The sequence below is a fragment of the Vidua chalybeata genome, chromosome 1 (assembly GCF_026979565.1).
Source record: "Vidua chalybeata isolate OUT-0048 chromosome 1, bVidCha1 merged haplotype, whole genome shotgun sequence".
NCBI classification, from domain to species: domain Eukaryota; kingdom Metazoa; phylum Chordata; class Aves; order Passeriformes; family Viduidae; genus Vidua; species Vidua chalybeata.
This window is the reverse complement of record NC_071530.1, coordinates 82,924,471-82,936,005: the sequence shown is the minus strand read 5'-3', so window position 1 is coordinate 82,936,005 and position 11,535 is coordinate 82,924,471. Positions and strand designations below refer to the sequence as shown.

At 41.5% G+C, this 11,535-nt stretch overlaps 1 protein-coding gene and 1 long non-coding RNA gene across 2 annotated transcripts; one reads left to right on the top strand and one right to left on the bottom strand.

Annotated features, from left to right (window-relative positions):
* Positions 1-1,222: 1,222 nt before the first annotated feature.
* On the bottom strand, positions 1,223-5,080 carry MED10 (mediator complex subunit 10). The gene is made up of 4 exons (XM_053962807.1): positions 4,910-5,080; positions 4,651-4,734; positions 3,216-3,318; positions 1,223-2,164 (listed from the first exon to the last, which is right to left on the bottom strand). The coding sequence occupies exons 1-4, from the start codon at positions 5,029-5,031 to the stop codon at positions 2,069-2,071; spliced, it is 405 nt and encodes a 134-aa protein (XP_053818782.1). The 5' UTR covers positions 5,032-5,080; the 3' UTR covers positions 1,223-2,068.
* Positions 5,081-5,172: 92 nt separating this feature from the next.
* LOC128794252 (uncharacterized) lies at positions 5,173-9,787 on the top strand. Its single transcript, XR_008433035.1, has 3 exons — positions 5,173-5,286; positions 7,452-7,569; positions 9,487-9,787. It is a non-coding gene; the product is annotated as an uncharacterized LOC128794252 (long non-coding RNA).
* Positions 9,788-11,535: the final 1,748 nt, after the last annotated feature.

Below are 11,535 nucleotides of genomic sequence, written 5' to 3'. Positions count from 1 at the left end.
AGGTTGGAGAGTGCTTTGAGCAAGTCCCCCATGGCAGGGGAGTTGAAACTAGGTAACCTTTAAGATCCCTTCCAATGCAAACTATTCTGTGATTCTATGAATCCATGAGATATACATAAGACTTCTTGGAAGCACCAGTTTTAAAGAGTGCTACTCCACCAAATCTGACACACAAGCTGGTGTCAGTGCTAGGTGACAAAATACTCCAATATCCAGACCAGTATCTACAGGCCTCTTGCCTCCCAAATGTTCTCTCAACTATCATTTAGATAGTTTCCCCTGCCTGCTGTCAACAGTTTTGCTCTTAAGCTCCTTTTCTGACTACATTATACACACATGAAAAATCCTCTTTACCCTCTTGTGTCCTATATACATCCCACTTGGCAGTCACAGGCCTTGCTCCAACAGCTCCTAGGGACCCAGGGCAATCCAGGCTGAGCCAAACACAAACATGGAGCGCCTTTTCCTTGTCACTCCTCCAAGTTCATACAGTAAAATTGTGAAGGTGAAAGTGATTAGAGGTAGAATAAATACAAGGAAAAGCAAGTGTGCAGGGCAGGGTAATATCAGGCAGCAATTAGACTAACTTAGACTGGTAGGTAGCAAATTTTAAAAGGAACAGCTAGTTCTCTGTTTTTGTTTCTCCTCTCGCTACGTCAAAGTTTGGTGGTACCTGGCATCACGGGTGGGCTGTGCTTCAGGCAGCTAAGTGAGCACAGACGGTGCTTCAGATGTGCGAACTATGGCACCAGTAACTCAACGTGCCTAAATCCCTGTTAAGCCTTTAGCAGACTAGGCAGGCCTGCTACGGAGCACATGCTTATTTTGGAGCTCCTGCCCAAAACCACTCCATTTAGCAACCAGAAGAAAGTTAAAGCAATAAAATAATTTGCTGGTGCAAAAAGTCAAGATAGATCTGGGAGAACAAACATAAGCACAAAGGGCTGCAGCTTCACAAGTACCCAAGACTAAAAGGGCTCCTCTTGCTCCCACTGCAAACCCCATCTATCCCACAAACCTCTGACCTCTGGGTGAGGAGCCACCATCCCGTTCCATACTGGAGCTCTCTTATGCATGAACACTTACAGATCCCATAGATGAGCTCACAGCTCATCTATGAACCAGGACTTCAGGTGACAATTGCTGATTCCCAAAATCTCCTGTTTCAGATACTAAAATGGAAGTTTTCATCATAAAACCAAGTAACCAAGCTGACACCATCTTCAGACATAAAATTTTAAGAGCCAAGTTTTGATACACATTTTATTTCTATCAGTGTGGAACTGAAGAATATGCTGTTTTTTCACAGCTTTCAGTTCACACTCCAAAGAGAAGCATATAAAAGAAAAATGTCAGGATTTAGATTTTTTTCAAATTTTTATTCAACAACCTGCTTGCAGAAAATGAAAAAACAAAAGCTTACATTAAATACTGTACAAAATAGTGAAGTTGTAGAGGAGCTAGTCCCCAGGTATGTTCACTTTTTATATCCTTAGCCATCTGCACTGCAGCTCCCAGAACAAAAGATCTGAAGATTTTCCTGGCTGCAACTAATTATGACACATGAGAACTGCAGCCCTTGACAGGCTCCTGCTCAGTAGAATATGGCAACACAAAAGCAGTCAACTGTTCGTACTGCAGTAAAAAAACCCTGAAGTTTACAAATGAAAAATAATCAAGTGTAATAAATGCATTTCTCTTAAAAAACAGATGAGCCCACAATCCTGAGGCACACTTTTCAGAAAACAAAAAACCTTGTTTTTCTGCATGGAAATGCACTTTGTGGAAAATGCTCTGCATTGATGACCTGTAGCCAATTACAAACCCTCCAGGAAAGAAAAGCAGATTACCATAGGAAGTTTCAACCACAATCACTGAGCAGAAGTCTTCAGAAAGATTCAGCAGCTTCAGATCAGAACCATGAACAACCATCAAGCTCCTTTACAGTCACCACTGCCATTTTTAGTACAGCTGTTAGGAGGGCTTGGATTCTCTCTCTCTCTCCAATCAATGTTTTTATAACGTGGTGTCAGTTTATGAGACGTTTTTAGAGCTATCAAAGGCCAACTTAAGGAGGAGGATCTTCTCCTCTAATAGCTTTGTACTTTGCCATATCTTCTGGGAACACCTTTGTCAGTTCTTGAATTAACAGGCTTTTAAATTTCTGGAAAGAGAAAAAAAATGTATATACATCATCTGGACAATTTATTTAGATTTCATCAAGCAATATTACCTGATGAACAAAAATGTTTGTACCCACCACACCTCTCACTGAACTGAAAACCCCAAGACCACGCAAAGAAAGAAAGTTATATTTACAAAATCCACAGAAAATGCCCAAGTGAAATCCACAAGGAATGCACCAGGCAAAGTAAAGTGTCTGTGAATTCCCAGAAATTCACTTGCATTTTCTCCTAAGAAATACAAAGCAGTTGGACCTCTCTAGTAAACTCTGATGCACCCATATCTGCCTGACCTTATTAAGGAAAGCTGATTAAGGACATGTCCTCCTGATTTGACACGGAATCCACTCCACTTTCAAAAAGCAACTCACACCTGCCTTAGAAGTACACAATTTTACAAGCACAGAGGAAAGAAAAAGAAGCTCAAGACTTATCTCCATAAGTCTACATTCTGCAGTACAACTTGTCATCCTCCATACTAAGTTCAGCCAAAGAACATTCTCAGAATTCACTAAACTTCCTTTTCTGATTGTGTTTTTCTGCAGTAGTTCCAGGAGTTAAATAGTATCGCAGAATGCTTAGGTTTGTACTAAATGAAAGTACAAATTCAGAAACCTCTAAGCACTGGCATGCATTTTCACTAATTATATAAAGACTGACAGATGATTATAGAACATATTTGACATTTTAAACCTCTACTCTCCATTCTAGAGTGGAAAAATACCCCTTCTGTTTCGCTTATTTTTAAATTTGCACACAGCAAAATTCCACACCTGCAAAAAACCCAAGTAAAATATCTTTACTGTTACATAAAGCTTTAACCAATATAAAATCACAGTGAAACCTGCATCCCCAACTGAGGGATGAACTACAGGTTTCCTTTCCTGAACAGGCTGTATCAGCATCAATTAAGATACAGGGATGCAGAGCAATTTCTAAGACAAACCATATAATAACAGAAGTTAATAACTGCACAAGTGAAAAATACCCACATATTTACAGAGAATTATACTTCCATTAATTCTGGTTTACCTTCATAGTGTCAATTTTTCCTTTCACTTGCTCATTTTTAGCCAAAGCTCGCTCCAGACACTCTTTAGTGTAAAGCTGAGGGTTGCGGCCTTGATCTATGTATCTGAAAGCCAAAAAGATATTATTAAATGATCATATTCCTACTAGGATGCTCTCCAAGGTACAGAATTACTCATCTTGCTGTCTTTTTCTTTCTACCATTATCTGAAATGTGCATTTGAAAAACCACCACAGTTAAACTCAGCCACTTCCAAAAGGCAGCTCAAGGACGAGGCCATGGCCAGCAAATCTCTGTCTCCAGAAAGCCTGGAGAGCTTTGAATGAAGTATTAAAGGCACATTTAAAAAAAAAAGATATATATCTACCAGGTCCTCACAGGCACAGATGATCAAAGGAAGATGATCCTTTTCCAAGCAACTGGAAGGGCACTAACCAGGAAGTGGATTAGTTAGGACATAGTGAGCATTAAGGAATAAAGCATCCAGCAAATCAAGGATGATACCACAGTAAAGAGTAAAAAACTAGCACTACTGTATCAGCAAACCTATGTGCAATTTTGTTTTGCAATACAAGTCCAGACAAAGGGAAACTCGCCAGAGAGAATATTTCAGAGAGTCATCACAAATTTATAGCTGGAGTAAAAGCCCAATTGAAAAAAAGCAGTGTACAGCCAGTAACACACTGGAGTACAGCAGACCAGTAACATCTGGACTTAGAAGAAACACCAGTAAATTAACTTGTCAGCTACATCACAAAAGCTCTCTAGAATAGCTCTTCCTCTATGTTCATTTTTATTTTAATGCTGCAACTTTCTGCCACACTGCCACTCCTGAAACTGAGCATATTCTGACTTATTTTATTTTCACTTGCAACTTTAAATCCTGATCCTAATCTAGTGTAAAAGTCTGTTTTTAAAAATGAAACCTGATTTACTAAATGGGTGTCCCTGCCCATAGCAGAGGTGTTAGAAACAGACGTTCTTGAAGGTCCCTTCTAACGTAACACATTCTGTGATGTTATAAAATCACTAAATTTGGCAGAATTCGTGTTACTGCCTCCATATGCAGAAGTCAAAAAAAGTCTGAAAAGCCAGGCTGGGCAGGGCTCTGAGCAATTTATCTAGTAGGTGGCATCCCTGCCCACGGTGGGTAAGTTAGAACTAGATGAGCTTTAAGGTCCTTTCCAATGCAAAGCATCCCGTGGTTCTATGAAGAGAGGTGTATACTGTGTATATTTATCTCTTTTCCTACCTTTCTGCCTTCTCACAGGCAGAAGGTATTTCTGACCTCCTTCTGCCTGCCCACGTTCTCATGAGGCATTCAGAAGGACTGGGTTTGAGACAAGCAGCCCTCAGCCAAAATACCCACGCTGCGAAGCCAAGCTACCTCCAGTCACCGATTGCAGCACCTCCCCTTCAAGGCAGACACAGACTTACTCAAAAACTTCCAAGGGCACGCTGATATCGTGAAGCTGCTGCCGGCATTTGTCAATATCCTGCAAGCCCGTCACCATGAAATTCCTGTTGGGAATAAAAATGGGTCAGGTTTAGCCGGTTTCGGGGTCGCTGCGCTGCCCCTGACGGGCGGTGCGAGGCCAGCGATACCCGGGCAGAGAGAGAGCCCTGAGGCACCACCCTGGGCCTGAAGGGGGACAAGGCCCCGCAGCCCGGCCCGGCGCCGACAACGGCCCCTCACAATTTCTGATTGAGGCCCGTCTGGCTGCTGGGCTGGAAATCGCTGACGATGATGCCGAGCTGCCTGATGTTCTCCACGAACTTCTCCAGGTGCTCCTCCAGGGAGTCGAACTTCTCCGCCATCGCCGCCGCCTCCCCCGCACCGCGCCACTTCCGCTCAGGGGCGCCTGCGCGGCAGGGAAGGCGGGAGGCGCGAGGCGGGGCGGCCGCGCCCCCTGGCCCAAGCCACGCCCCCTCCGCCCGCGGGCGGCCCCGTCCCGGCTCCCGCCGCCGCCGCCTGAGGGGAAAGCGGGACAGCGGCGCTCCGGCGGCCGCGCCCCGGCATTGCGTGTTCGAGCGTGTCCCGTGTCTGCCAGCTCCGAGCGTCTTCGGGCCTGTGTAAGAGATAGAAGCGGTGACAGGCAGAGGTTTCTGCTTCATAATAAACCCCACACTGGAATCATCTGGGGAATAGCAAAACGTAGAAACACGGAATCGCAGAGTGGTTTGGGATGGAAGGGACAATCTAGTGCCAGTTCTCTGCCATAGGCAGAGAAACCTCCCATTAGACCAGGGGGCCCAAAGCCCCTTCCAACCTGTCCTTGAACACCTCTGGAGATGGGGCATCCACAGCTTCTCTGGGCAGCCTGTTCCAGCGCCCCACTACCCTCACAGTAAAGAATTTATTCCTAGTATCCAATCCAAATGCACCGTCTCTCAGCTTGAGCCCATTACTTCTTGTTCTGTTCTGAATCGGTCTATATTCAATAATCCAGCTCTCAGTGATCCCTGCGGGAAGGTTGTCTGACATGTTTAGACCCCTCATGGCATATCACAATAATTATGTTTTACAAATAGCTTGTTTCCTCAGGCTGAACCTGAGCGGATCAGTGCAGTAATGTCAGGAGGTAACTCATCCAGCTCTGGGGTCCCCAACACGGGAAGGACGTGGACCCTTGGAGAGAGTCCGGAGGAGGCCACCAGGTTGATCAGAGGGATGGAGCACCTCTTCTGTGAGGAAAGGCTGAGAGGCTTGGGATTTTTCAGCCTAGAAAAGGGAATGGGCAACCTAATTACAGCCTTCCAGGACTTGTTGGGAGTCTACAAAAAAGATGGAGGGGGACTTTTTACAAGAGCGTGTAGTGACAGGACGAGGGGGAATGGCTTCAAACTGAAAGACAGTAGGATTAGATTAGATATTAGAAATAAATTCTTTACTGTGGGCATAGTGAAATACTAGGAGAAGTTGCCCAGAGAAGCTGTGGATGTCCCATCCCTGCAAGTGTTCAAGACCAGGCTGATTAGGGCTCTGAGCAGAAGGTGTCCCTGCCCATGACAGGGGGTTGTAACTGGATTATACCTTCCATCCCAAACTGGGATTTAATGTATTTTAGCAATTTTGTACTTATAACTAGCAGTGATTTTTGCTGCACAGTGAGACCATCAAAATCTGCAAATCTTCATTTCTTGGATGTATCTTATTTTTCCATTTTCTATTCATGACAATAACGTCATCAAATGGTCAGTTTCTGTTCTGGGTTACCATGCTAGACCAGTAGCAGGAAGTTGAGTTTTTTGCAAAATATAAAGCACTGTTTGGGAGTTCATAGAATTAAGTATGCTAACCTAAAATTAAAAAGCAAGCAACTGTAAACAGCACTGAATATTAAGGAAGGTATAGGACTATGCAGATGAGAAATTAAAAAATAATCCTAGGACGCAGAAAACAATTTATCAATTCTAGGCCTTGACAAGTATTGTCATCCTATGATAAAACAATCCCACTGTCTATTGATCAGCAGTTGCTGACCATCCTGTATCTGTCATTGGCAGAATGTTGTGTGGACAACAGAAGTCTCAGGATTATGAAATTTTAACACAAGTACTTCACACATGAGAGATCTTGGTATGAGGAAAAGAATAACATTTTCTAATATTTGGAAGGAAAAATGTAGAATAGGGCGCACTTACCAAGTTAGATATGAACATGAGGAATGGGGGAAGTTTTGAAAGAACAGTGTAAACACAAACGATTGCATCAGACGTGGCTCTGCAGTCACAAAAGACTGGGATTGAAACAGAAGAGTTGCTTTATGTCCATTTTTCCACATGGGCAACCACATCCAGTGGAAGTACAGAGCAGAACCACTTTCACTAAATTCAGTAACAAACAAGGGTTTTGAGATACTGTTAAAACTTCTTCTCCTTCCTGTTTGGGTGAAAGCCTTTGGTTCTTGGAACTGAGCAAATGTGACTTCTAGCTTGCATGGGATAAATCGTATAGATGTCCATGATCACATCTAACTCAGGGAATGCATTCAACAGAAGAAAATAATGGAAATTTAACATCAAATATAGAGATATTCAGCTCACTGTAAATTTGTATTTACTAGCCTGGTTAGGTTAGAATAATGAATTATGTTAGATAAATGTATACAGTGCTTTTAAGGTTAAAATTTGCTACAAATATATTAGCAGTTGTTAAATTTTTCTCATGATCACCAGCTTGGGCATCATTTTCATGTTCAGGGGTAAAATGTAAAAATGAGAAACTTGTGTTCCAGTGACAGAGAGAGAGAGAGAGAGAGAAACAGAAAGAAAGGAAGTCAGTCTGTCAACTGAATTGATCAATAGGCATGTAGAGACAGAAGAATTTAGAAAGAAAATGTCATGGCTCATGATGTAAGTAACCATATTGCACTCGTACCCTGATTTTCATACAGGGAATGGGCAATTACAGACTTGTAAGCTGGACATCTGCACTGGCAGTTAAGTAGGGTTTGAAATAAAGGATGGAATGAGAGGCCATATGGATCAATATGACCCATGTGGGAAGAGTAGCACAGATTACATGAAAGAAAATCCTATTTTGCAAACCCCTAATGAGTTTTTCAAGGGGTCAGCAAGGATGGAAATAAAAGTGATCTAAACAATACAATCTACTTGATTTCTCATCAGCTCTTAGATAAATCCTTAAAAAAAATCTTTTAAGGAAATAAAGGAATGAAATAAGGGGATAAATCCTAGACTGAATAAAGAACTGAATTCCAGATAGGAAATGCAGGACAGGGGCAAACATTTAATTCTTGCAAGGGGAGAATTGACCCCAGAAGAGTTCAGCGGGGAACTAGGCTGAAAATTGGGCCATTTAGTATGTTCACAGATGACCCAAAAAAGAGATCAGATGGTACCATGAGTAAATTTGCTTATGACAAAATGACTTAGCAGACTAAAGATTAATGCAGTTTGTAGGAAACTATAGAATGACCTGAAAAGACTTTAGATGGATCATGTAAAGCGATGCACATAGCAAGCAAAAATCCCCTAGTTTCACATGAAGATTCATGACCTCTTGACCATTACCATACAGGAGAAAGACCTGGGGATCAGAATAGAAAGTTCTTTGAAAACATCAGGTCAGCACTCAGCAGTGTTCAGAAATCATGTGGAGAGTTAGGAATTGTCAGGAAAGGAATGTGAGAACAAAACAGAAAATGTCATGCTACTGCATAAATCCACAGTTTGCCCCAACCTTGAATACTGTGTGCATTGCATTTCTCATTCCCTGGAGTGGATCTGGAAAGAAGTCAGAGCAGGGCTGCCAAGTTAAGTGTAGATATGAAATGGCTTCTGTAATAGGAAAACATGGACAGACAGGGACTCTTCAGCTTGAGAGAGAGAGCCCATTAATGAGACTTATGGCGAATACTTCACTGTTTACAGAGCCATACGCAGTCTGGAGCCTAGACTGTCTTTCGGCACAAAAATCAGGGGCCATCAAAGTAAAGCCAAGAAATTACAACTTCAGAACACACAAAAAACAGTGATTTTTGTCATACAAAGTTCATAAGCCCTGTGGGACTATTTGCCAATGAATGTTATGGACAGAAAATGCTTAGCTGTGTTGAAGTGAATACAGGACAAATGCTTGGTAAACAGCCAGGGATATGTAGGTAAACCACTCCTGGCTCAAGAAATCACATGAACTGAAGGTAGCCCAAGGCCAGGAGGGTAGTCAGGAGAGGTCTCATAGATGCTTTTCTTGTCTTAGCTCTTCAGTATTTACTTCTTGTTAGTGCTGAGCACAGGATACTGACCCAGATGGAGCCTTCATCTGAAATCTGGGGGGTTACTGCTAAGAGGGCCTCCTTGCTTGGAATGTCAAATGATGACCTATGCTGTGAAGGATGCAGACAGATTGCATAATGGTTTCTTACCAAGCAGAACATAAAAAGATTGATTTGAGACTGTTTATACAGCCTTTAGGTCTGGAAAAAAGCTCAGCTCGCTGTTTTCTTATTTAGTCTTACATATACTCTAGATAAATTACTTGTCCAATATAATACGACACAACTTGGTGTTTAAGATTCATTACCGAAAGTGCTGAGACAGTCAACTTCTCATGAATACAAAAAGCAACATATAATTCATCTGTTTGTCCATTTCTGGAACTATAACTCTCCTCCCAGCTCATGTGTTCTGCTGCTGGCCAGTAAAGTGGAGGAAAATTAATAAAGAAAGTAAAATAGATCATGTTTTCTCACCTATCTTTCTCTCTTTTTTTCTGCATGATTTTATCGCTTCTTCTTCATTCTGCAGACAAAGAAATGGAGGTTGAAATTTCAGGGCATTAACTGGGAGCATCGCCTGCTAAGAATTCCATTATGTGAGCCATCTACCCTTCATTGTTTTAATTACAACAAGTAATAAATAAGCAGAAGAGAAGCAGGGGAGATAGATGTGAACTGCACAGAGGATACCATTCACCTGCTCCTGATATGTCAGGCTAATGGCAATTTTGTTTAGGATGTTTTTCAGCTGACTCAGAAGCATGTGGTACTATCACATTTTACTGCATAAAAATAATGTGATACAATAAAATAAAGTAAACAATTTTAAAAATCAATTATGCAGCTGAATGAGAGCTGTAATTATAATTTCCATACAGATTTTGTGTTTAGTAATGTGTTCATTAATGACTTGAAATAATACATGCCTTACCACAAATTAGCAGGATGATGCATTTATTTATCATGGCTGGATCTCAGTCTTACTGAGATTATCTAAATTTATTTATCTAAGAAACAGCAGTATCAGAATTTTGTTCATAAGATAATTTCGTGGTCTTCCAAGTCCTGCAGATCTGGGAATGTTCTGGGACCTGATCCAAAGATAACTGAGACTCATGAGGTTCTTTCTATTGATGGTAAAGGACATTGGATGACAGTCTGTTCTCACAATGCTGCCTCCAAGGAGGTCAGCAAGACACAGCAAAGGACTTACATATATGTTTCAGGACAGGAATATTATTTTCACAGTGTAGTGATAACTCATGTAGATCTGCAATACTGAAACCTTTTATTTCATAGTGCCTTTAATATCCCATAAAGAATTAATTCTTCATTTTGTTTTTCAAAAATATGCTGAGAAATCAGTGGAATTATCTGTGTTTTTTTCCCCTGGAATATTAAACTTATTCATCAGATTCAGTTTATATTACATTCATATTGCTGACATATGTCATTTAAAGGAAAACTAAGGTGTACTCTTCTGAAATGCAGAGTTGCTTTCAACATGTTTTGAGTAGCTTCTTTTTACCACACATCTGAGAAAGACGAGTATTTAAATATATATGTACATGTATATGTATATATAATCATACTCCTAGAAAAATGTTCCTCTGATTATGCAATACGAACAAGTAAGGTTGATTTGCCTATTGCTGTTTTTTATTTTTTCTCCTGTAACTCAGAATAAGTAGCATCCTGTATTTAAAACTGATACTTTTTTTCATTACTAATGATACAGGAAAGAAGGTATAGGAATATCCTGGGCAGGGACAATTTCTAAGACTTGCAGACAACATGTGTGCTAGCAAATGAAAAAGACCTAGGACCATTTTCCAGCACTGGGTCCAGCTGGCATGGAGCAGCCCTTATTTGTATTCGAAATCCTGAAATGTACCTGAAAGCAGTTCTGGAAGAATATGGGTGGTCCAGATGAAAAAGCTGACTGTGTACCTTTGTCACTGTTCTACAGTGTGGTGCCTGTGCTCCTGTCTCAAGTCAGGAGACAAATCAGCAAATCAGAAAAATTACTTAGCATGCAGGGTTATGCCCCTGAAAAAGGTTTAGATAAGCAAGTTGAGCACAGCCATGGTCACAGCTGGTATGGAGCCACTGGCACCACTTACTTGGGGCTAGAGTATCATAGAAGGATAGAATATAAAAGGATAGAATGGTTTGGAAGGACCTTAAAATCATCTCGTTCCAACTTCCCTTCCATGAGCATGACACTTTTTAGTAGATCAGGTTTCTCAAAGCCTCATCCAGTTTGGCTTTGAACACTTCTAGGGATGGGGCACCTGCAGTTTCTCTGAGCAACCTGTTCCAGAGTCTCACCACCCTCACAGTGAATAATTTCTTCCTAGCATCTAATCTAAATCTCTCCTCTTTAGTTTAAAACCACTTCCCCTTGTCCTATCATTATCTGTCTGGGTAAAAAAATTGCTCTCCCTCTTTTTTATAATCCTGGGCCTTATGGGGATGTCCTGTAGTAGAGGCTGGAATCAGTGAACACTACAGGGTTCAGCCTGATCAATACAAAGTGTCTCATGCTCACAGAAATCCCCACCAGCTGCCTCCAGAA